Here is a 27229-nt window from a genome sequence, read left to right as displayed (position 1 = left end):
ACCCATATGTATGAAAGTCTCGCAAAACGCCATACCTCCATGTTGTCTTAAGCCTTCTCAATGTCAAAGAATATTGACACAAGATGTTGGTGTTTGAGAAAGGCTTCTCTGATTGATGTTTCAAGTCGAATTAGGTGGTCTGTGGTGGAGTGCTGTTGTCGGAACCCACACTGAGTGGGCGAGAGGAGGTTGTTTGATTCGAGGAACCAAACAAGACGAGCGTTAACCATCCTTTCTAAGGTCTTACAGAGACAGCTCGTCAAAACTGGACGGTAATTTGAAGGAATCTTGGGATCTTTCCCTGGCTTAGAAAAAGGTAAAATAATAGCCTGGCACCAGGCATCAGGAAAAACATTCTCCTGCCGGATCTGGTTAAAGACAATTAGAAGGACATCAAGAGAAGCAGGAGATAGATGGTGCAGCGTGTCATAGTGTACATCATCAGGTCCAATAGATGTACTGCCAAACCGATGAAGGGCCATTTTCAGTTCCACCAGTGTAAAGGGACAATTATAGTCAATGAGACAGTCAGTTCGAAAGAAAAGAGGTGAACGCTCTGCCCGAGTCTTGATGGCCAAGGTGGAGGAACAAGCAGGAGTGCTAGATACCCGGCAAAAGCTTTCACCTAGAGTGTTAGCGATGTTCCGAACATCAGCCACCTCCTGACCATCAGACAGCAAGATCGAGAGGGGGACAGAATTGTAGTGCTCACTGACCTTTCGAATCCTGTCCCATATGACCTTGGAACTGGTGGTAGAAGATATCCTGGTTGTGAACTTAATCCAAGATTCCTTCTGGCTTTGACATCTTACCCACCTAGCATGTGCACGGGCCCATTGTAAAGTGACGCGGTTCGAAAGTGTGGGATATCTACGAAAAGTATCCCAGGCTCGTTTTTGAGCCTTCCGTGCTAAGTGGCAAGCAGGATTCCACCACGAACGAGGAAATCGTGGAAAACGTGTCGAGGTTTTAGGAATACACTGAGCAGCCGCTTGTATAATACAGTCAGTTACCGCTGCCACACAATTGTCTATTGATAGCTGACTGACGATGGCAGGATCAAGTTCTGCAGGAGCAGTGAAAGTGGACCAGTCTGCCTGATCCAGCTTCCACCGAGGCATGCGGGTAGGGTGGTATCAACCACGGCCAGTTTCTCTCAAAAGTATAGGAAAATGATCACTGCCTAGTGGATTACTGTCAACCCTCCATGAAAAATGGGAGAATAATGAAGGGGAGCAAACTGAGAGATCAATAGCTGTAAAGGACTGACTAAGTGCATGAAAATAAGTGGAAGGACCAGTATTGAAAAGAGAAAGGTTGTGATCAGAGAGCATCCGCTCTACAGATCGGCCCCTCCTATCAATAATAGCACATTCCCAGAGGGGATGATGTCCATTAAAATCCCCTAGGATTAGAAATGGAGATGGCAATTGTTCAACGAGAGCATCAAGATATGATTGATCATATGTCTTTCCAGGGGACAGGTACAGAGAACAAACAGTGATGGTATGACCCAAGGAAACACGGATGGCTACAGCCTCCAAGGGTGTGTTGAGTGACAAAGACAGGGTGGGCACATGTTGATCAACCAACAGTGCCACCCCTCCATGTACTCGATCATCACACAACCTGTCATTTCTGTACAGAGAAAACTGCCGATTGGAGACAGTATCAGCAGTTTTGAGAAATGTTTCTTGTAAAGAAAGACAAACAGGATGGTAGGAAGCAATCAATGTTTTGATATAATCCAGATTAGAACGTAAACCTCGACAGTTCCATTGTATCAAGGTGGCCATTTTTAAGAACGGGTAGGTGAAGTGGCTGGAGAACCCTTCGGTTTACGACCACGTCTTTTTTCTTTACTGTCTTTAGTCGGAGGAGGTCTATCAACCTCCATGGATCCTGCTTTGGGTCGGGTGGGCAGGTTTTTGTTATTGGAAGGGGAATCCAGTGACTGAGGACGCGAACGAATAATTGTTTTGTCTCTTGTGGTGGGAGAAAAAGATGTATCAGAAGAAATGCCTGTATTTGAAACTGAAGGATGTGGATCTTGAGGTTTGTTGGAATGTATGGGAGGAACAGAGATGGGTGTGGAAGTCGATTCATCAACCCTTTAACCATGGAGGTAAAAAGACTTTTCATTTGTTTTAAAAACGATTCTCTTGGAGGCACAGAGAGATCTGCCTGCACTCCCACTGTAGTTGTGGAACGAAGTCCAGCAGCATATGTCCGAGATGGAGTGGAGGACAGCAATTTCCGAGCCTCAGGATAACTAATGTTATGAGTCGTTTTCAAACGCTGCACCTCTTTTTCCTCCAACCGTTTTGGGCAAGAACGAAAGTAGGAAGGGTGAGGTCCATTGCAGTTGACGCAATGTGGATCCATGTCACATTCATAGGCATCGTGGTCCTTGCCACCACAACGAGCACATGTCAGGGAACCACGACATGATGTCTTCGAGTGGCCGAACCTCTGACATCGGAGAGGGTATGGTATGTATGGCTGTACCCTGCAAATTAGATAACCTGCCTTGATGGTGGCAGGTGCACGTGATGAAGTAAATGTCAAAACGAGAGTATTTGTTGGCAGTGTAACTCCATCTTTGCGAGTGGAGATGCGCCTCACTGTAGAAACTCCTTGAGTGGAGAGACCAGCAAGAATCTCTGACTCGGGGACGTTCTTCAAATCCCTCTTAACAATAACTCCTCGTGATGAATTCAAAGTAGCATGAGGGGTAACCTCAATAGGTACATCCCCAATTGCCGTTGAATTCAAGAGGAGTTCACTGTGTTGGGTTGTGGATGTTCCAACTAATGTCTCCAGATCGAATATTCTTTACTGACTTTGGAGTGCCAGCAAGACCCTCTAGTCCTTCTGAATAAAAAAGGGGGATATTTGCCCTAAAGGTTTTTCTGAAAGAGAATGTAATATAAGAAAATGGGGTACGTGTATTACGTGGGTAGATGTTTAGATTCCAGAGAAGGTAACCAGACAAAACAGAACCTTCCCTGGGAGGTCCCCTCACCACGTACAAGAATCCACACCGAGGGATCAGTGACTGAGCAAACACATAACATCGTATTTTATTTATATTTTCTATGATTCACTCTTTGGAATATTTTAAGAATACTACGAGGTAAAAATTAATTTCAAATGATGGAGCTGTTGTGTGGTTTGGTTTGTTTTGAATTTCGGGCAAAGCTACACTACGGCTATCGGCGCTAGCCATCCCTAATTTAGCAGTTTTTTCTTATAGCAAAACCACATCGGGCTATCTAGTGAGCCCGTAGACTTGCTGCTGTACTAGCGTGGGGCAATTTAGCAGTATAAGACCAGAGAGAAGGCAACCAGTCATCACCACTCACCGCCAACTCTTTGGCTACTATTTTACCCTTGGATTACGAGTGCCTTAACCACCCGAACACACTGGGCCTGGCTGCTGTGTGGGTTTTGGTATCATGATTTATTTTTGTCGTAAACGTGTTGAATTTGATCTGCTTACAGTAATCGATAAAATCTGTTCATTTTGCTCTCCATGTGTAATTTTATTGTTTGACATTTAATTCCTAGATTAGACTTTGATTCTTCCATTAACAAAGAAATGTCTACAAACTGTGTAACAGTAACAAATACCTTATACCACTTTACTTTGGAATATTTTGTTGCCAAGTTAATTATAAACACGCAGACACCAAACCTGACCGACTAGCTGTTTCACACTACCAGTTGCGATGACCTCCTGTGAAACAAATCAATGAAACATTCATCGCCACCTAGTGTGAGATTCTGCAACTGATTGGTAACTAGGAGTGAAAAATTTGTCCTGGTAGAAAATATTACAGCATTTTTATTGCTTTGTGGCCAAACACATGTAGAAACAAATGAATACATAGTGTAGACAAAAACACAATATGTCGATATACTTTAAGATGATATCGCTTATGTCTAGAGGTACTCAGAGATACAATACTTTGATTAAATGTAACATTTTTATTTAGTCCTGAAGATATATTTCGTTAACTTCACAACGGAGCTATATTTTTTTGACTAGCAAAAATCGTATCGTTAAAAACAAAACAAAAGCGTCATGTTTAAGACCAAGTTTCAGTGACTTTCTAAGTACACAAACTTTCTATAGCTATTATGTTGTACAATTAATTATCGGAATAGACATTTAAAAAGCTGAAGAATGAATGTTAAAATATAAAAATACTACTTTTATTGTCATGTTTTAACTTTATCAAAATTACTTATCAGAAAGTTGTGTCAAGTCGTTGTTAGATTATGTTAATAAACGTTACGCCATATTCTTGTCATAGTATGTTAATAAAAGTTACCCCACATCCTTGTTAGATTATGTTAATAAACGCTATGCCACATCCTTGTTAGATTATGTTAATAAGTTATGTCACATTCTAATTACATTATATTAATAACACTTTCGTAACATCCTTGTTGTACTGAACTTGGTAAAAGCTTAGCTAGATCTGTGTTACATTACATTAATAAAACTTTCATAACATCCTTGTTGTACTGAACTTGGTAAAAGAAGTGCCAGCTATGTGTTACATTGAAGGTTTCGAAGACTAAAAAAAGTAGCTTTATCACACACGTCTCCATCATACCCACTCTTCTACTAACATCGTATTATATTCTTCAATGCCCTTAACTTCAGATACAAACATCCAATTTAACTCAAAGTACATAACTAGGCTTTTTAGGCTAGCTTATGTAATGAGTAAATACAGGTCTTCCATTTTTTTTTCTGATGTTTTGCAACTTTAACCATACTTCCACACTGTCTTCAAACACGAACCTCATAATGTAGTTACATTTGTTCTTGTGATTTTATACCACGAGTTGACACTGATGCAAGGTACATAAAAATGTGGCCATTAACTGATCAACATGGACTCCAGTTCTGAAAACAGGGCATCTAATGCACTCTGTTGCCGTGGTAACGAACCTAAAAACATAAAGACACCAAGTTACCAACATGTATGCATATAAGTATGACATGAGATATAATATTATGAACGAGTCATAGCTTATGCATGTATCTCAGGAATGGTGTGCATCTTCTAATGGATATATACATATTCAAGATTTCTAGTTTTAAAGTTCAAGTATGTCCTTCTTTTTCAGATAATTTAAAAATTAGTTATTTTTAAAATCCATTTAACAAAGATGAGCAAAATGTACATTGTCTCTAACTTTATTATACCGAAACTTCTGTGATTACTTCAAGATGAAACCTGGAGAGGATATAATACCAATGTTAAAACTATGTTGGATATAAGTGTTTTCTTGAGTACAAATGCACATATAATAAACCAACACTGTGGCTGTTTTAGAATTGTGCTTTGGAGCAGTCTTGAAATAGATGTGGATTTTCTTCCAGAAATTAAATACATAAAAACAAATAAACCAATCAATAAACAGATAGCCCACAATATCCTGGTGAGCATAGGTGGTGAGTTTTTCAACTCTGGGGAATACCTTCATTAATTTACTTAGTACAGGGATCAGTACGTCATATTAAGATGGCTGACAATAACAAATACTATAAAGACGGGGTAAAATGGTATGTATTAGAAATACATTTTAACATCATTTTGTTGTTATTAAGTTATGTGCAAAGTAACATTGGTTGAATATATATGTAAAAACGGCTTGTTTGGGTTGAGAAAATATTTTACATAGAGGAGCGAACAAGGCCGAAACGTTGTTCGCTCCTCTACATAAAATATTTTCTCAATTCAAACGAGCCGTTTTTACATATATACTTCTCTACAAGTGGGTTTTCTCGACATCACTAATTAACATTGGTTGAAGTTTACAAAGTGTGAGAAAGTGGGTGGCCTTTGATCAGTCTCTATGGATTTGGAGACTAAAATATTCTAAGTCATTAGGAAATGATTTTAGCAAGTGAGTTAACAAGTACGGGTCATGAAACGTTATAACCCAATAACTGGGAAACAGGTGCAAGGTTAGATAGGAAGGGATCTGTTTGGTGTGGGTTTGAAAGCTGGATACAGAAAACAGATATTAAATCCATGTTGAACTTGTTCCTTTCTTTATGACCTTGCACTTATTTTCCATATAAAACCATTGAGATATTATAGCCTCCATTATCAGTTGGTCTTATAAAGGTGACCTCTACACCACTCATTCCAATAATTTTCTAATGACTTTGGGTATTGTAGCCCCCTAATTCCTTAGAGACTGACCAAAGGATGGCCACTTTCTCACACTCTTTACCTTACACTTAACTTCATAAAACTAAAATTTCATAGGCAGTGTGATGCCACCAAAAAAGTGATTGCTTTCGGGAAAGGTATGTAACAACCCTTTGAGACGAAAAATATTCATGCATTTAGATCTTAAATATTTGTTAAAACTGAGAAAATAGAAAATCCAAGACAGAGGTATCACAGTTACTTAATGGCACTAGAAAACAATGGAGTATGGATTAGTTTCAGAATCAGGATCATCCAGAAGGAGGTATGTATCGATTTGTAACAACCATGGTACAAAAAACAGCATCTTGGTATATATGAAAACCATTGAACACACAGTACAGTGGCAAATGTCATCTACATGTCTTAGATAACTGTACTCAACATAATCAAGAAGACTCTCTGATTTCTGTTTGGAAACGAACAGAACATGTTTTAACACGATAACGTTTCTAGTCATACTTCTTGTTCAACCATCACAACTAGCTGTATAATGAAACTACTATTGTTGATATTCCACAAGAAGACATGCTGATAAACTCAATGCATACCAAAGAATATCTGTGCAATTAGAAAGTTAAAATGTCATTTAAACTAGATTGATAATGAAAAGACTGTAGGGATGATTGGTATAATTTGAACATGACATCCTAGCAATTGAGCCCTCTGCAATGCAGAAAACAATGCAGTATTGCCAAAATGCATAGTGTCAGATAGAGGATAACCGAAAGTGGAAACAGAGACTACAACGATGTGGTAAGGCTTCAAAATCGTTCTAATGTATCAAAACAAGTCTCAATCTAATACAGTAATGTTATCAACATTTAAGCTACTAACACATAGTGTGAGTGTGATGTATTTGAGACATGTTGTTTAAAAGGTAAAAAATCAGCACATAAGTATATTTAAGAACGTTTCTCACCAGTCCTTTTGTCCTCGTGGTTAATAGCATTCCATAACTTCAGACGATATTCATGGTCAGTCACCTGATTTAATGAGTAATATAAATTAAAATTCACACAGAAAAAGAAAATATGAATATATATGTGTGTGTGTGTGTATAGAAGATTACATAAAATTGTCTCATTTTTACAATATATGATGTACTATTTATAATACCATCTGATATTTTCACAATATTCTTCAATGTTGTATAATTATTAAACATTGTATGACAGAAACAAGCACATTACATTCTATATAAATACAGTAATTATAACACAAAAACAATCAGACTCACATAAACATATATCAACTGTATACACAAACACATAAACCTGACATTTCACACTTTACAAACATATAAAGGTTATAATACAGAACTATAACATATATATATATATCAGCTATCCCAAAGCTATAACTAAACGGATAACCTTCAATTATCAAACAAAGAATTTGCCACTCAAACGTCAAAGGACGTAAAACCTTTTAGGTTACAGAAAGAATAAATTGAAATAAAGACAAAGATTTTAACTAAAAGATTCTAGGGCGTTTTACCAACCCGTTTATGGTTAACATCAGATGCTGTAGAACATACAGTTTCATGGTTTAGTTTGAAATTTGGACAAAGCTACTCGAGGGCTATCTGTGCTAGCCATCCCTAATTTAGCAGCGCAAGACCAGAGGGAAGGCAGCTAATCATTACCACGCACTGCCAACTCTTGGGCTACTCTTTTACTAACAAACAGTGGGATTGACCATAACATTATAATGTCCCCACAGATGAAAAGGAAAGGCAGCTAATCATTACCATGCACCGCCAACTCTTGGGCGACTCTTTTACTAACAAATAGTGGGATTGACCATAACATTATAATACCCCCACAGATGAAAAGGAGAGCATGTTTGGTGTGACAGGGATTCGAACCCATGATCCTCAAATTACAAGTCGAGTGCCTTAACCACCTGGCCATTCCAGGTCCTTAAAACAGATTAGCACGTAAATATAAACTTAACAATTAGATTCACTTTCACTCCCTGGAATGAGAATTATACAACAAACCCATCATGCTAGGAAACATTTAAATTACATTGTAGGAACTGTCCAATTATTTATATAGGTGAAGCAGGAAATAATTTAAATATCAAATGAAAAGAACATCAGATATTATCTTCCAACATCAGTGATCATATAATCATCACAGTTTTCGTGAACAGAATGTCACCTTATTAAAGGACAAACCTGTCATTAACAGAAGAAAAATAAAAAAATCCATATTAATAAAATCAAATAACCCATGGTAATAAACACCCAGGAACAACTCTCATTTGTTTTTAATCGTTCTTTCTCAAGACATTTGGGCATGGCATGACCAGGTGGTTAAGACACTCAACTCTCAATATGAGGGTCGCAGGTTCGAATCCCCCTCACACCAAACATGCTAGCTCTTTCAGCCATTGGGGCATTATAATGTTACAGTCAATCCCACTATTCTTTGGTAAAAGAGTAGCCCACGAGTTGGCAGGGAGCGGTGATGACTAGCTCCCTCTCCTGTAGTCTTACACTGCTAAGTTAGGGATGGGTAGTGCAGATAGGCCTTGAGTAGCTTTGCACAAAATTCAAAACCAACAAACAACAAGACATTCCTAATATTACTCAAATTTTTAGCACATCCTATAAATATACAAATTCTTTTTTTTAAGCCATAAATGGATAAACTGCCAACTCAGGTATTAATATGCACACACATCTACAAATTCTATAATTTATATACATTCTTCATTCATTTTTATATTATTAAATATTGATTTCAGTACAAAAATAGTTGTTATCATTCAAACCTGTGTACTTGAGAATGATCAACTGAAACGTCAAAACTGTTTAAATACACTCTTACTTACTGTAAACATTGATCAAACCTGTTTAAATACACTCTTACTTACTGTAAACATTGATCAAACCTGTTTAAATACACTCTTACTTACTGTAAACATTGATCAAACCTGTTTAAATACACTCTTACTTACTGTAAACATTGATCTGTAAAAATTGATTTCAGTACAAAAATAGTTGTTACCATTCAAACCTGTGTACTTGAGAATGATCAACTGAAACGTCAAACCTGTTTAAATACACTCTTACTTACTGTAAACATTGATCAAACCTGTTTAAATACACTCTTACTTACTGTAAACATTGATCAAACCTGTTTAAATACACTCTTACTTACTGTAAACATTGATCTGTAAAAACGGTTTATAAATGACACAAATAACATCAACGGGGTTGATTGTCTAGATAAGTTTCTTTCTTTCATGATTTGTATAGTCAACTTGTTAGTATGATGTAAAACAGTCAGGTTTAATTAGGTATATACAAGAAAGAAAAAATAGAACAATGATAAGTACTGTCATACCAGTTCATCGATGTCTGATTTTGTAAGAGTCTTGAGTTCTTCTGGTTCGTTGTACCCCTGTCCAAAACAAATTAACATAACTTCACAAAGTACGAAGGTTAATATGTATCTGCCACAAGTCATACTGTTTATATCGTTGAAAATCAAAAGCGAATATACATGTATATATTATTCATATTACAAATTATAGTAATAACACAGCATTTCGTTTGCTTTATAAAAATATTTATGAATTTTAAATATTTTAATAAAAATATTTCAGATACGCTTTTTGGAAAATTTGTAAATTGTTACTTTATATGTTTATATTTATTTATACCAAATGATTTTCAGTTAAAATCTATTTTGTGGTATGGTTAGTCGAACTAATTATTTCATTTGTTTTATAATAAAAGTTAGAAATATGTATATAGTTAAAACTGTGCTTTCATTACCGAAACTTGAAGTTAAAGCAGTTTTTAGAAATAACAAATAGTAAATCTCAGTCGTTAATCAATAATCGTGATATGTCAGTCTTTATAAACTAGAAGCACAATAAGATATTTATGAACACTTGAATTCATTTTATTTTACTTTTTGTACAAGAGATGATGCTAAATATCCTAGGTGAAGATCCTCTAAAAAGTCTAAAAGTGAAGAATCCACCCCGTAGAACTGGATTCCGTGAAAAGATGTGAAAGATGCACCATGATTGTCTTTAATGAAGAACCTCCAATACTGTGCCGAGTCCTGAAATCCATGAAACTCCTGAAGGACTCCTGTAGGATTATAAAAATAATTTATCATTCATTTAATCAATTATTTTTCAATCCATTATAAAGAAATAAGAAACAATGGGTTTTCTATATTTTGATTCAAACAAATATTGTGTTATTGAGATGTTTTTTTTTTTTTGAAGATGCCATGAAATGAAAGGTAAACTATTCTGTAGATCAAAACTGGTCATTTGGTTACATATAAATACTATTTTGATAAAATGATAATAAATTTAAATTAGAATATCACACAAATAAACATGAACTCTGCTATTAACAGTGATTAATTTGTCTCCACTATACTATATCCTTGAATTTTCATGGCCAAGTATAACACATTCAGGTTACATTACTAGGCTCTCAAAAAGTACTTCTCAATCAATAATTATTTGCTAAATTCTCAGTAGGTAGCGCTTCTTTAGTATCAGTAAACAGAAACTTTTTCCTCAGAACTGAACTTAATTAAATTACCATACCTGGCGATGTAGATTCAGCTGGGCCGATTCTTTGGCAATGTAGCATTTTTACAGTGAACCATGGCCCCCTGTTGGTGGAATAATAGAAGTAAAGCTTATTGAGAACAAAATTAATGTAACATTAGTCTGTTGATATAAAATGTAACAAGACTACGTTAAATTCGTATAGATATTTAATGTAAAGAAACAATTATGCTACTGTTATTCAACATCGTATGAAATGACAACTTTCAATTCCAATATTATGATATTTCCTAGACACTTAACACTAAAAGTTAATCATTATCATTTCTGAAAGAAGGCCAAAGGCTGCATGGAGGGGTCACCTGTTTTAGTATAGACTATGTTTGTATAGTACTGTGTTATCAGTCAGTCGGTAGACACTAAAACTACATCACACAAAGGACCTTGAAATTTGTACTGTTATAACGTCAGTAAAACGCGCGTATGCTATAAATCACGAAAACGTTTATGTGGATTACAGCACAGCATGACACATGGACTCCAAAAGCAAGAAATAAAGATATTTGCTACTCTTAATTATGGACGTATTAACTCTAGAAAGAGAACACTTTAGGAAATCCTGCAAAAGTGCATCTAGTTAGTTTACTGATGTCATCTTGTATATACTTGTAAATGCTGTATACCAATTACAGTTCCAAATCAGAGAAAGTTAATTATAGAATTAATATATTAAGTTTCAGAAATCTACTCTTCCTGCACATCTTCTCAAATAAAAACAAACCAAACTGAAACTCACACATACATATAAAAGTCATATCATGCTAAGTATATGGATGTGATACCATATTGAACATAGAAAGGTAGTAGCAATACTTAGCATCTGAATATGCTATTACTTTATAGATGTAAATGTGGTATCACACTAAACACACAACTTTGTTCTGAAACCGAACACTAATGTATTGTCGATCTTATCATATGAACAGACTACCATACAAAGTACACAAATTAAATGTTATATTAAACTTATAAATGTGTTGTCATACTTAACAAAAAATGTATTGTTGTATTAAGCATAGATATCTACCATAATTCTAATTATACAAAGGTACTCTCAAATAAAACATACAAATGGCTGTAATACTAAAAACAGAAATGTGGACTTATTAAACATGTTGTAATACTAATAAAAAATGTGTTAAAATATACAAGTAATTATAATAAACACAGAAATGTTGTACTAAACACACACACACATATACACTTCCATACTAAAAACACAAATTTTAATGTAATGTTAAAAACAGACATGAACATGTATATTCTGTCCCCAGTGGCACAGTGATGTGTCTGCAGATTTGCAATGTTAGATGTCAGGTCTTGATACCCATAATGGGAAGAGCACAGATAATCTATTGTGTAGCTTTGTGTCTAACATCAAACTTCTATTATAATTATTAAGACATGCTTACTTCAAGTTTTCTGCTTTCTGTAACAAACATCTTCTTGGCATCTGGTCACTATCCCTGCATTATAAAAGTAACACATAAGAAATAGGTCCATTTTTAGTTGCACTGAAGAAAAACTTAACTTCAATAGCAATTTAGATTAAAACGTTATCAAAATTTTATAAAACAAAACAAACAATTTAAAAATGTTGTTATGAACTCAACATTCAAATTTTGCAAATGATTCACAAAAGTTGAAACCAATAGCATGGATACAAATGAAAAATTGAAGTTTTAAGTTTGCAATCATATAAAAACATTATAAAACAAAAGAAAACTTAGAATTATAATTTTTATAGCCCTCCAAAAGGGATTTTGAACAACAAAGCCTGTAAAGAATAACTAATGATTTCACCTTTTCACAAGTATAAAGAGTTTTAAATAAAAAAATTTGAAAGTAGGAATGGGATCATCACAAAAAATAAGGAAACAAGGTAGGAATGGGTGGATTAACACACGTGGTGAGTTTTGACAAGGTGTGCCCATCGTTTCACCATTCCTACTCTGTTTACTGTAACTTAGTAGTTGTTCAAACTAAATAAAACGTTTATACAGCTAAATTTTTCTGTTGTAAACTTTATTTTAGCAAACAAACACAGATAAATGCATGCAATCAAGTTACATGACCTTAATGAAATACATGACATTATAAGTGGGGCTATTTGATGTCAGAAGTCGAACAGAAAGCTCCAATAATAATACTTTTGTATGGGACACATTATAACAAATAGTATAAAACCTGAACATAGAATCTAATGTTATTAATGTGATTCTTAGTAAGTAATAAGATCCAGAATGATCCAAGTAATTCATATTGAGTATAGAATGTAATCAATTTTTCACACCATTTTTGCCCTGTAACTCAGTCAAAAATGATCAGATTTCGATAAAAATTGGTGGACATATACAGAATATTATACCCCACTATCCTGATGAAACTGTTCTATTATGATAGGCAGAGCATACCGACACATTTCCTTATTTTTGAAAAACAAAACATGGTCAATTCTCTGTGGTGGAGGTGTGGTGAGCACTCTTATGTGTGTCTTCTAGTTATTAAAATAAATCTGAGAAAAAAAAATATTTCAGCAGGAATGTCTCAGAACAATTTCTAAATCACATAACTTATTATGACACAGGTAACTCAACATCTTATTTATTTGTTATGAATCAAACATTATGAGTGTATGCATAAGTTTAACAACATGCAGTACGATAAGTTACCAAATGTTGTTCCTTGTTGTTTTGCCAAATATGGTCAGTGTCTGTTAATAACAACAGACATAAAGAAATATTTTCTTATTTTTAGAGGGCTGATTATGAACAATGCTGTGAGACAGAGGTATGCGTTCTTTTGAGTGCCCCTCCAGTGACTATGAGTGGTTCATTTCTTTTGTTATGTGATATAGTTTGATTATTATAAAAGATACGGTTTAATCATAGTAAGTGATATAGCTCAAATGCTGTAAGTGATATAGTCTGATCATAATAAGGGATACAAGGTAATCATTATATAGATTAAACATTGTATTTAATTAGCTATGTTTCTGATCTACATGGGTTGGTTGCTTTGATCAGTAGTTAATATTAAGTCACTAATCAGTTTTAATGGATAGAGGGCTATTAGAAAATGAAATGAAATTCACATTTAAAGTTTCAGATGTTTCCCGTTTATTGAGTCATAAGTCTCTGGAATTATCATGCTAAAAATCTGGTTTATGTATCTGAATTTGGCACAGCACAAATGTAGTGTTGTGTAGCCTTATGCTTAACAAAATAACAAACACTTTTAAATAAAGTGAACCTATTGCAAGTCTATACAGGCACAAGTCATGAAAACTTACCAGCCAATAATCCCGATTCCAGAAAGTGTAAAGGAACGACCTAAATTGAACACAACCCATGAATTATACTTATCTGGTGCAATCCAGATTGAACATGGATCACCTAAAAAGAAATAAATTTTACTTATTAATTTCTTTAAATAAATATTAACACTAAAATAATAAAATAAACAAAACGTAGTACAATTTGAAATACAGAAACAGTGGTAACAGGATATTTATTTTGAGTTAAAACTCCAATAGTAGTAATTTACTTTTCTTGTACTTCAAGTTCTTTATAATTTATCTGAAGTTATATTTCTAATAATATAACCAGAAAATGTTACTGAAATTCAGAATTTTATTTCTAGAGATCTGGTTTTTATTTTTAAAATATAAAAACAATAACAGGGATATTCATTATATTAAAACCTGATTTACTTATTTGATTGTCTCTAAAATGTTTCTACTTTGCATCATTATATGGAGGGGAGGTCTTGCATCTTTCCTTTCACAAAGATTTTTAGTGTTTCAGAGTCAGAAACTAAGTAGAAAAACTACAAACTACCCCTAATAAAATCCAGTAGAATGTTTTTCATTCACACCATTTTTTACCAAACAGGTTTTTAAAAATATTTTACAAAAAAAACAAACATACTTGAATCAAAGTTAGATATAACAGTCCATCTATATGGAAATTAAATTATAAGCTTCTTAACAGCAATATTATAAACCCTAAAAATTTAAACAATGTTAATAATAAATCTTGTATTTTGGAATTTATTTTTACACATGAATTGTTTCTCCAATTGTTCTAAAAGTTTAAATGAAGTGTCAGTGATAATTAAACTTTTATAAGACTTCTAACTGAAATAAGGTATTACATCTTCAACAGTATCTCTAGAGTTTCTCACAGATCTTCAAGAAATCCCAGGAAGCAAATTTTAAATAAAAGCATTTAATCATAACTAATCACTGGTTCTTGCAAAAAATCATAATAAAAAAGATGAAAAAGCCAAATGCTATTATAAATGGCAGAATGCACTGTTCTCCATCTGTTTCACTTCCAAAGAAAGAGAGACCATTCATTGAAGGTATTTAAACTTTTAGTTGTTGTTGTTTTTTTGTTTCCAATACCAATATATGATGCTTTATAATTAATAATAATAATAAATTTAACCCTTTTACTCTTTGTATTTTCCAAATTGGATGAAAATTAAGAGCAATAACCACAATGCACTACTTTTAAATCTTCACATGAGGAATTTTAACAATATTAATTCTAACCATTCCATGATTCTAGAAACAATACAGAGAAATAACAGTAACTATCAGTGTCTCTACAGAATGGAGGTGTAGTATTAATAACAGTAACCACCTTTTTCTGTGAGGTTCCAGAACAGAAGCACTGCATTAGTAGCAGTAACTATCAGTGTCTTTGAGGCTGCAAAATGGCAGTAACAATGATTATCTGTTTCCATTAGAGTTCATTCTGCTAACACCAATTATCATCATTATCTCTGGGAATGATGACTGAAGACATTCTTCTAATAACACTTACTATTGGTGTCTTTGAGAATCCAGAATGGAGATATTGTTAGTAACAGTGACTGTTAGTGTCTCTGAGGGTTCGGAATAGATGTATTTTGTTAGTAACAGTAATTACTGGTATCTCTGAAGGTTCAGAATGGAAATATTCTGTTAGTAACATCTGTTGGTAAATTCACAGTCTAATGAAAAATGGGAGAAACAACAACAGAAATAATCAAAATCTTGATAAATATCTAAACTAAAGGGCAATTATCATAATAAAAGCAAACTCTCAAACTGTTGCTAAAACCTGGAGAATAAAGAAAGTTATTTTCAAATCTATCAAACTAACTGAGGTTTTTTATTATGTAAAGACCTGTAAGAGTAAACTCTACTTACCATCTAGAAGGTTTGTGTGAGGATAAGTTGATGGAGAAACACTGCAGTAGTTGGGATGACATAACGTCCAATCCTGTTCAATTTTCAGTAAAGGATAGAGACCTACAAATCAACAATAACCATTGGAATAACTTGTAGTTTTAATCTCCTTTTAACTAATCACCAATGGCACACATGCAGAAGTCACAAACAATGAGTAATTGCGAATAATTGATTAAGATACTTACTACGTTACAAAAAATACAAAAGAAAACTGTACAAGTTACACAGTGCACTAGTATTTTGTATTTATTTTAAGGATAGCACCTCATTTTGTTTTAATGTTATCATGAATTTTCCAATGACCAATAGTAAAATATTGTGCAGAACATCCTATATGACAAATAACTTACAATTCAGTCAAATTGTTTGGTTACTCTTTGATCTTGTAAGTTTCCACACATGCCTATATAGGTTTAATAATATTGACAAGCGAAAAAAGAAGAAAACGAAAGCAGGAATGGAATCACCAAAAAATAAGGAAACAAGGTAGGAATGAGTAGGATAACATTACAACACCTGGTAGTTTTTGACATGATGCAACCTCCATGTGTGTGTGTGTGTGTGCTATTGTTCTGCCCATTTCTACTTCATGTGTTTCTTGTAACTTGGTAATTGTTTGAACTAAATGTGTGTGTGTATATATATATAAATATCACTGTTGTAAAATTTGTTTCCAGCAACCAAGTACAGGTACATGTATGTAATCAAATTACAAAATGCATAACTTCATAAAAGAGTGTTTGATTTTGATGTTGGAAGTAATACAAGAAGCTCTAATAATCATACTTTGTTTACGAGATAAATTACAGTTATCTGACTGGTGAGTAGTAGTTCAAAAACAATAGTATTAAACCACTGATTTTTGAATTTTTTTAAATTTGTGAGTATTTCTAAATGGAATAACCACTATTAAAAATCAAGCCTATAATTGCATCAAACTTCAGAACAAAGCACAAAGTAGATATGATTGGAATAATGTCCACACCCATTTGGAATGTTGTAATGTTATCTTGCCCACTCCTACCTTGTTTTCTTACTTTTTTGGTTCTTTCATTCCTACTACCTTTTTATTTTTTACGCTTGTCTCATAGCTTTTTGGTACTAAGTCTTGAGAGTAACTAGGCTCTAGGTCTATCCTTCTTGTAGCTTTTCTGGATGCTATCTCATGACATTTCCTGACTTTTGCCAATATCTTTATTAGAGCTTTTATTCTATCTAGCCAGGGTGGCAAATGTTTCTTTGGCTGGATTAATGACTAAGGTTTATTTCATATATTCATCATTACTGTTTCTAATGTTATTTCTATTCTTAAAAGGCATATTTTCAAATATAATCTTAAATGTCAATAAGGTCATACTTAATTCGAAAACAATGTAAAGGTAAATTATACAATTTATTGCTCTTATTATCTGTCCAGAATGCTTGAGCAAAGCCATACTAAACATTGGCAGTGGTACTGTTCATCTTGCATCTTAGACACCTATTTCTCTGATATAATTTCTCTGTCCAACACAGAACCCTCAAGACAGATGTAAACAACCAAAAACTTTGCTTCCAAAGGTTTGATCATAGTTAGAACACAGATCTAAAGAATCTATGTAGTCTACAATTTTTATCTACTTGATACAGCTGCAGGCTGATAACATAATGCTTGCACATAAGCAGTCATGTAGCTACATGTAATATGAGGGTGAGTTGTTACTTGGCAACTCACAGAGAATGCTCATAATCACAGAATATTACTACTAATGTATTATTAGCAGTGCTACAAAAAGGTTATATTTATTACCAAGTTTATAAGTAAAGCTAAGGAAAATGTTTTAAGCCAAAGTAAAATAATTTAATCATGTGTATTTAAATTTCAATAAGTTGAAGGCAAAAGAGAGGTATGTTTTTCCAACAATGTTAATCAGTCAGATAATCACATTGACAAATTTTTGGTTTTGTGAAATTTTTATTTTTACTCTACTGATTTTTCTTCAGTTGGTTTGTTTACTGTTCAACAGTGTAAGTAAAGCTCTGTGTGCAGTGTGTTTGAGATTCTAATTTGTATTGCACATCTGGTTCATTCCTACCATAAGTACAACTGTATTTATGATATTAGTATTCTGTGAAGGCCAGTCTATAATGTATTTCACTGATCTCTTTTATTTTTTTTCCTTCCAAGTTTCCTTTCACCATATTGTCACATGTTTGGATTCAACATCTGACTGGAAAATTTTTGTATAGCTTTAGTATAAATATATGTAAATCTTGATTCATATGTTGTTTTATTCAGACCTTATGTAAATGAAAATGTGCAAATTTGCCTGTTTTTACATAGAAAATAAATTTATTTCTAAATTTCATTACCTAGTTCACAAAAGCAAAGTTTGAAGGGAATAATGGCCATTTTCTGTACTTTTACAACATAAGCAATTAAGAAATAACACATACTATTCAGGAAAAAAATTTGTTTTACATAGTATTATTTCTCCTAAGTAGCATTTTTTCTAGCAGCTTCAGATCTATTGAAGCCACTTTGTGCCAGTATGTGTGTTACTGTTCTGGAGGTAACATTCATACCTGTATCTACAGCTAGGTCATTGACAAGATTTCTACTGAATTGTAACATATTACTTACAGAGTTGCTTAATATAAATTTTGAAGAGTCTGAGCTCTATACTGTTAACAGTACTAGTTTCATGTATTCTCTTTAGAGTATTCATACAACCTTCATTAAAATATTAGATTGTCACATGGGGTAGCATTTTAACTAAAACTTTGATTTATACATATTTATGCATACACAAACTTTAATATGTAATGGTATGACTGACTGTACTAATACAGACATTAAGCTGGTGTAGCACTACCTGGTTTGTTGGATGGTAGTCAATCCAAAAGTAAGCTGTTACCTGACATATAACTGTACTCCAATAACAATATAACTATATACGTCATTTCCATTATTACTTCCAACACTGTATTTAATTACATTAATAATTTTGTATTCCTATTAAATAATAAATTTTGACAGAATGAGAAGTAAATATACAGAGATATTTGATAAATAATAATATATTATATATGTAAATTTACCTTGTTCATTTGCTGAAATTATGTCAAGATATTTGGGTTTAAGTTTTGGTTTCTCCTTCCATTCTGAAACATAAACAAGCAACTGTTACAAAAAACATTGACAGCACAATGTACCTACATGATGCTTATGAATAAATGTATTGTTCACAGGAATATAATATTAATTCATTGTTGTTAAACTTAAATGCTATAGATTACATGTTATTAAACACTTCCAAACTTATTATTATTCCTATATATATATATATATATAAACGATAATATTTATAATTTAAGTCTTGGGATGATCAAACTGGCTCTTTTTCCATAAGCTGATGTCATTACTAAAACAATTTGGCTAAAGCAATACTGTTTTTGGATAGTTTCATATATATTCATTAAAACTATTTTGATTCACATTCTTATATTGGCAAGATAACTATACTTACCATTAAAAAGTTTAATGAAGCGATCTGTTTTAATGGCTGGGTAATTTTCCAAAATTGTTTTAGGAGTCTAAAAAAAATCAAATATAATCCCTTGATATTTGAAAACTATATACCAGAACTGTTTAAAATGTTCAGAAATTCATTCAGGTAAAATCTATAGAATTTACACAAATTAAATTAGAATAATAAACCTCATTTAAATGTATCCCAGGATGACTGGTATGGGTATTAATACTTTTACTAATAAAGCTGAGAAGAACGTTTTGATTTTCTTAGGTCATTCTCAGGTTAACAAAGAGAGAGTTTCTAACTCATCATAAAACCTCGTTTAAGTTTGTCTGTTTGTTTATTTTTTGAATTTCACGCAAAACTATACGAGGGCTATCTCCGCTGGCTATCCCTAATTTAGCAGTGTAAGAATAGATGGAAGGCAGCTAGTCATCACCACCCACTGCCGACTCTTGAGCTACTCTTTTACCAACGAATAGTGGCATTGACCGTCACATTATAACGCCCCCACGGCTGAAAGGGCGAGCATGTTTGGTGTGATGGAGATTCGAACCCGCGACTCTCAGATCACGAGTCGAGTGCTTTATCCACCTGGCCATTCCGGGCCTCGTTTAAGCTGGTTCATATGTTTCAAATCAATTAACATTTTATCTGAAACACGAAATTTACATTTTTTACCATGAGATGATGTTTTCATCGCTTTTCTTTCATGTTCCTAATTTGTAAATATTTGTGTTTTTAATACCGTGTTAGTTTTTAATTGGCGCATATCTAGTTATTGAAAGTGAATAATTAAGCTTGCAGACTTGAGATAAAATTCTCTGCTTAAGTCAACAAGCTGAACATTTTTTAAAGTTATTTTCTGTAGTAAAAACACAAAATTGTTTGAGATGGAATAAAACTGCAGAGATACTTCATTCAATGAAAACAGCCTAAAAACTTGAAAAGCCTTTGATTAATGTTTGGTAAAGGCAATTAATTATCAAAGTAATTTACGAAGAAAGAAATAATAACATAATAGCCCTCACTTGTTACGTTAGACACATTTTCTCCCACATTTCGATGAAATAATTTTAAAAAATCGTTACCAGTAAGACATTTAGTGGTGAATATTACCTCGTGTTTATTGTTTCTTACTTCAGGGTCGCCGCCATATTGTACGAGGAGGATTGTGACGTCATACCTTTTTAAAAAATAAAACGAGAAAATAAACATGAATAGGGCCTTAAAGACATATTTTTACATGAACAACAATCTAACAGAAATACAACTGAAATAGTTAAAACCAAGAACATAAATAGAACAGCGAAGTCTTACCATTATGTTAAAATTAAAACACGAGGACTGTAAAATCACATATTTTGTAAAAATTACGAAAAATTAAATAGTTTGTGGTGCCAAAGGAAATAAATATTAAAGATTAGTGTACTAGAATAATCTGACGTTCAGTCTTCCCATACACTAATTATAATCACATCATATGCTTAGTTTAATGAAATCTCAAGAACTTCTAACTTATTTGTATTTCTGTAAATCAGGTTTGTCTGAACGCCTATCTACTTATGAATATATTTATCAGTAAAATACGTTGATATTCATATATGAAGCTAAACACTCGAAAAAAACTTTTAAAAGTCCGAAGAATTCCGTAATGTGTTTAAGTCTGGTAATCCAAACATCTGGACATCAACTACTGCTAGTTTGATTCCACGCTCTCCTGCAAAACGTCATATTTGATTCTTATTCAGAGTTCACTCTAGATCGTTGATGCTAAAAATTTATCTAGCATATTTGAAATGGACTGCATTTTGCTTAACGTTTAACTCAAAAGTTAGACGTGGTTGTTAAAAAATTATTAAAATCTTTAAGTTTTGTTTGTTTGGGAATTTCGCACAAAGCTACTCGAGGGCTATCTGTGCTAGCCGTCCCTAATTTAGCAGTGTAAGACTAGAGGGAAGGCAGCTAGTCATCACCACCCACCGCCAACTCTTGGGCTACTCTTTTACCAACGAATAGTGGGATTGACTGTAAATCTTTAAGAAAAAATACTAAACATTAACGAATGCAGTAAAAAACGGCTACTTGTTATTGAGGATATTAGGACTAAGCAAGAACGTTAAAAAAGTATTTTAATTTCAGTTTATTTACATGCATGTATGTTATTTCTTCGTAGAGAGTTTTCTAAAGTCAGATATCTGCCATATGTTCATTCGAAAATAGTTGTCTAATTTTAAATATCCGTTACACGGTCCTTCAGAAAGATTTTTCTCACCTCAAGTATCTGCAAGCTTCATGAAAACCCGATGTTCCAAGATCTGAATCTACGTGATTAGGATTCATTCCATGATCCAACATCAGTTGAACAACGTTCTTATGGCCTCGAATACACGCATCCACAAAGGCACGGTTTGCTTTTCGAAAGGAAGGCTCATAGTCCAACAACAAAGCAACAGCATCTGGAATATTTTCAGAAGGGAAGCAATGGATCAGTAGATTCACACGGTTGGTTACTTACCCAACAGATTACGTTTTTACAGTGAGAGAATAATGATGGTTTATAAGTTATGTAACAGTACCTACTGTTGATGACATTCTATTCGTAAACCTATTGTAACTTCTAACTCGAAGTCATGCCCAATATATACAACGTAAGATACTCAAGTAAACTATACTTTCTTCTGCAGGGTCTTGAAAAGTGTTCTATTTCAAGAGTAAATAGAACCAAAATTAAGAGTTAATAATACTTTTATTTCTTAGTTTTGAAGTTCATATATTATACTGTGTTGTAGCCTACAAAGTGCATAATTCTTCTCGTGATTCATGGCATAAGCACGTTTTACCGACATAATGACAGTAAAAATCGCAACGTTAAGTGTCTATTATGTTAGGTCAATTTAGTGCCTTCTGACTAATTGACATACAAAACACTACTGTAAAGTGGTGCAAATGATTGAAATAGGTGACCCCTCCAAATCAAACAAACTAAGCTACAGTAAATTGAAAACATTACAGAAATAAACAGAGAAACTACAATATTTCACAATACATTTTAAGTTCTAGAAATATCTTTAGTGGATTATCCTTCTTGACAAGTGTTCAGATATGGAATCTCGAGCAATTAGGGAGACAGTAATCTTCAGTATTAAAGAGTTTGAAAAGTGTCTTTCTTAAAGAGTACAGTTTTTAGTTGAGCATAACATGACTGAAACAAAATTATTTTAGAAAAGCATAGATAACACAAAAAGTCCAAACAATATTTTTAATTCAGTGACGAGAAACTCACCAATTCTATTGTACTGAGCTGCTATGTCGAAGGGTGTTTGTCCTTCTTTATTTTCTAGTAAAACATCGGGCATGGCCTATATAATACACATGAAAATATTAAGTTCGTGATCAGGACGCTTATTTGTTACAACTTTATCAATTTTCCAACATAAACGTTTATATTTTTCTTCATCCTGTTCTTCTGTGTTTTTTGTACGCAAAAGGATTTATTTTATGTTCTAAAATAAAATCCAAATGAAATAATGTGTCTTCTTATCCAAAACATATTAAAATTACGATACCGTCATGATTCGTAGTATAATAACGTTGTAGGCTATGTTTTTTATTGTTGTTGGCTAGATGGAATTTGATGTAAGGTGATAAGTACATGGATTAATGACTGGATCATTCTTGAATGTTTATGAAACAGTTTTAGTAGAATCTAAACACAAGCTAGACTAAGCTAAGTTATCATTACTTTGTGGGTCTTTTCTTACAGATGGATGCTGATTGTTGTGTCAACGAGTATGTCAGCTGGTTTTTCTGTCGCTTTCAGGTAGTTCAGTTTTTGTATTTTTTGTTTGTTTGTTTTGGAATTTCGCACAAAGCTACTCGAGGGCTATCTGTGCTAGCCGTCCCTAATTTAGCAGTGTAAGACTAGAGGGAACGCAACTAGTCATCACCACCCACCGCCAACTCTTGGACTACTCTTTTACCAACGAATAGTGGGATTGATCGTCACATTCTAACGCCCCCACGGCTGAAAGGGCGAGCATGTTTGGCGCGACCGGGATGCGAACCCGCGACCCTCAGATTACGAGTCGCACGCCTTAACATGCTTGGCCATGCGTTATTGCTAGATTATAGCAATAAAATCTAAGAAGTAAAAAAGAAAGTCAGTAGTAGGATAAAACATTTGGAAGGTGAACTGGCAACTTCAAGGATTAAACCAGGCCAGTTTTGCCCAATCCGGAAGCCAGTAGATTATGATGAAAATGTATCTTTGGAGGCATATTAGGAGTGGCCCGGTATGGCCAGGTGGTTAAGGCGCTAAACTCGTAAGATGAGGGTGGCGGGTTCGGATCCCAGTCGCACCAAACATACTCGTTCTTTCAGCCGTGGAGGCGTTATAGTGTGACGTCAATCCCACTGTTCGTTGGTAAAAGAGAAGCCCAAACGTTAGCGGTGATGACTACCTGACTTTCCTCTAGTCTTACACTGCTGAATTAGGAACAACTAACGCAGATAGCCTCCGTGTAACTTTACGCGAAATTAAAAACAAACAAATTAGGAGCAGTTTAAAATAATTTCCAAAGTGAATGGAAGGGTCAGTGAATAACAATTTATCTATCTTGCTGCGTGTTTAAAAGGACCAGCTTCTGATTGAGGGCCATAACAACTACCAGTCATTAATAGCTAGTTTATCAATCAGATTTGGAGTGTCACAGGGAAAAGAAGAACTTAGCTAAAGTTACGAAAGACATGGAAGGACTCGATCATTTATCTTATCAAGCTGAATTTGTTGCAGTACGACCAATTAATAGATAACATGGTAAACGATATCGTGTGAATTAGACAAAAACAAAGAAGGCGCATTATCTTTTCGTTTGGAGATGGAACTTGTATCGCTTAGAGTTGCAGATAAATTAATGACACCATCAACTTTCTCCATGATGGAGGTCTAGAGGAATTCAAATGAGTTCAGTGTATGTGGAAAAAATAGTAAATTACTAGATAGGAGATCTTTAAATTGAAAATTTGTTTGTTTTGAATTTCGCGCAAAGCTACACGAGGGCTATCTGCGCTAACTGTTTCTAATTTAACATTTTAAGACTAAAGAGAAGGCCGCTAGATATCACTACCCACCGCCAACTCTTGGACTACTCTCTTATCAGCGAATAGTGGTATTGACCGTCACTTATAACGCCCCACGGCTGAAAAAGAGAGCATGTTTAGTGTAAAGGGGATTCGAACCTACGACCCTCAGATTACGAGCGAAGTACCCTAACCACCTGGCCATGCCGGGCCCCAACTGCAAGTTAAACGAGAATGTTTCCAAGAACTGCAGATCAAAGTTTTACCATAAAATGAACACTGCTGGTATAGTATGTCAGGGAAAGGAAACTACCACAAGCGTAGAAAACACGGACATTATTATTTAAATCTGTGATAAACCAACCGTTGACTAGAAAACACGGACATTATTATTTGAGACTGTGATAAACCAATTGTTGACTAGAAAACACGGACATTATTACTTGAGACTGTGATAAACTAACTGTTGACTAGAAAACACGGACATTATTATTTAAATCTGTGATAAACCAACCGTGGCTAGAAAACACGGACATTATTATTTGAAACTGTGATTAACCAACCGTTGACTTTAAACCAAAGAGACAACATTACTGTGAAAGTTTCTTAAAAAATACAACATGAATCGACATAGAGAAATAGTGCATATAAGGAATATGCTCAATGTGAAAACAAACGTGATGTTAGAATAGCTTCAAAGAGTTTTACAGACTATGATCTAAACTGCATGACAGTTACACAGCCAGGGGTTTGACTTCAATGAATACAGGGGAAGAAGTCCAAGATAACGAAGATATTCAAACCTTAGGTGCAACAGAGTGGAGTAGAATTCAGAAAAACAGGTGGTATGAACCAAAGTTCAGCCGCTGTATTTGTCGTTAAAAGGACATTGGCAGGAGAACAGCTAACTAATTAGTTTCAGAGACAATTTTGCCAAAGGTAGGTTATTCTGATGAAAAGCTCAAAGTTCCTGTCGAGATCACTTCCAGAGTATTACCAGGGATGAAGTCATTAATGGATTCGCTCGACCTGATGACAAATAAAGTGTTTAAAAACCCAAGTGGTGACCCAGTTTTTGTACCATGAGCAACAGAAAAGAAAGCCACGCAACAAAATATTTACAGACTGGAAAGTACATGAGTAAAGAAATAACACTTGCGTTATTCTGTTTTGTATCTCACATTTCATCCATGATTGCAATGTTTAGATTTATATATTAATGTTGTTAATTGCAAACAGTTACTTTATGGAAGTTTAAGTTTAATATATCACTGTTTTCTTTGTTTAATGTTGCCTGGCATGGCCAGGTGGGTTAAGGCGTTCGATTCGTATTTTGAGGGTCGCGGGTTTGAATCGCACCAAACATGCTCGCCCTTTCAGCCGTGGAGGCATTATAATGTGACGGTAAAAGAGTAGCCCAAGAGTTGGCAGTGGGTGGTGATGACTAGCTGCCTTCCCTCTAGTATTACATTGCTAAATTAGGGACGGCTAGCGCAGATAGCCCTCGAGTAGCTTTGCGCAAAATTATAAAAGGACCAAAACAATATTTGTTTAATATATTGTTTGTGAGCCTTGAGAATCCAAGGAAAGAGAAGTATTGCGAGTTATGCTTTTTAATCTAGAAATTTGTATTGTTGATTGGCAGAGGTAGTTTTAACGTCGCATGGGTTAATAACTTAATTTAACGCTAACACAATACAACTTACATAATACTCTTGTATTGAACTTAAAATAAACAATTGTATATATCTAACAACTACAGTCTGTTAAATGTTGTCAGTATCAGTTAGATACCATAGTCCGACAATCAAATTCGTAGACAAATGATGTGAGCAAAACGTAGATATCGCAGACTGCTATTCAACATTGTGATGAAATGCTGTCAACATTAGTTAAATATCACAAATGATCAACTTCATAGTGTTTATTTTTGAATTTCGCGCAAAGCTACTTGAGAGCTATTTGCGATAGCCACCCCTAATTTTGAGGTGTAAGACTAGAGGAAAGGCAACTATTGGGCTATTCTTTTATCAACGAATAGTTGGATTGACCGTAACATTATAACGCCCTCACGGCTGAAAGGGCGAACATGTTTATTGCGACCGGGAGTCGAACCCGCGACCTTCGGATTACGAGTCGAACGCCTTAACACACTTGGCCATGCCTGGCCTAACTTCATAATGAAACAAACAGAGATTTATGACACAAAAAAAAAGTAATTAATTTCAACAAACTATTTTGAATTTTTTTTTCACGAAAACATTGCAGGATTTGTGCTAAACCTAAATTTGAAAATCAAAGAAAAGGTACGTACCCTTAATAATTTCAACAGAACGAACTTAATCCCATCGGTACAATTTTGACAGGCAATGTGCATCGGGGTATTTCTGTCCTGATTAATGGTATCGATCTGGAAATGAATTCATCAATTACTATAATAATATATCTCTAAATCAATCAAAATTTCTATTACAATGTGAAGCGTGAAACTACAGTTTACATACAAAATTAACTCAAGTTATAAGCGAAATCCAGAT

The 27229-nt window shown here is 34.1% G+C and overlaps 1 protein-coding gene across 1 annotated transcript in view; it reads right to left on the bottom strand.

The window, feature by feature from the left end:
• Positions 1-3970: 3970 nt before the first annotated feature.
• Positions 3971-27229, bottom strand: part of LOC143241014 (uncharacterized) — a 37843-nt gene continuing 14584 nt past the window's right edge. The window contains exons 5-18 of the mRNA XM_076484417.1: positions 27007-27102; positions 22897-22972; positions 21886-22069; positions 20730-20796; positions 19605-19671; positions 19177-19239; positions 16054-16155; positions 14146-14248; positions 12266-12319; positions 10830-10897; positions 10172-10356; positions 9599-9655; positions 7162-7225; positions 3971-4966 (exon numbers count right to left, since the gene is read on the bottom strand). Of these exons, the coding sequence (XP_076340532.1) occupies positions 4896-4966; positions 7162-7225; positions 9599-9655; positions 10172-10356; positions 10830-10897; positions 12266-12319; positions 14146-14248; positions 16054-16155; positions 19177-19239; positions 19605-19671; positions 20730-20796; positions 21886-22069; positions 22897-22972; positions 27007-27102 (1257 nt within the window). The 3' untranslated portion in view covers positions 3971-4895. The remainder of the gene's footprint in view (positions 4967-7161; positions 7226-9598; positions 9656-10171; positions 10357-10829; positions 10898-12265; positions 12320-14145; positions 14249-16053; positions 16156-19176; positions 19240-19604; positions 19672-20729; positions 20797-21885; positions 22070-22896; positions 22973-27006; positions 27103-27229) is intronic.

Source organism: Tachypleus tridentatus, chromosome 13 (assembly GCF_004210375.1).
Source record: "Tachypleus tridentatus isolate NWPU-2018 chromosome 13, ASM421037v1, whole genome shotgun sequence".
Taxonomy (NCBI): domain Eukaryota; kingdom Metazoa; phylum Arthropoda; class Merostomata; order Xiphosura; family Limulidae; genus Tachypleus; species Tachypleus tridentatus.
Note: the sequence above shows the minus strand (reverse complement) of the source record. Positions and strands in the feature narration are given on the sequence as shown.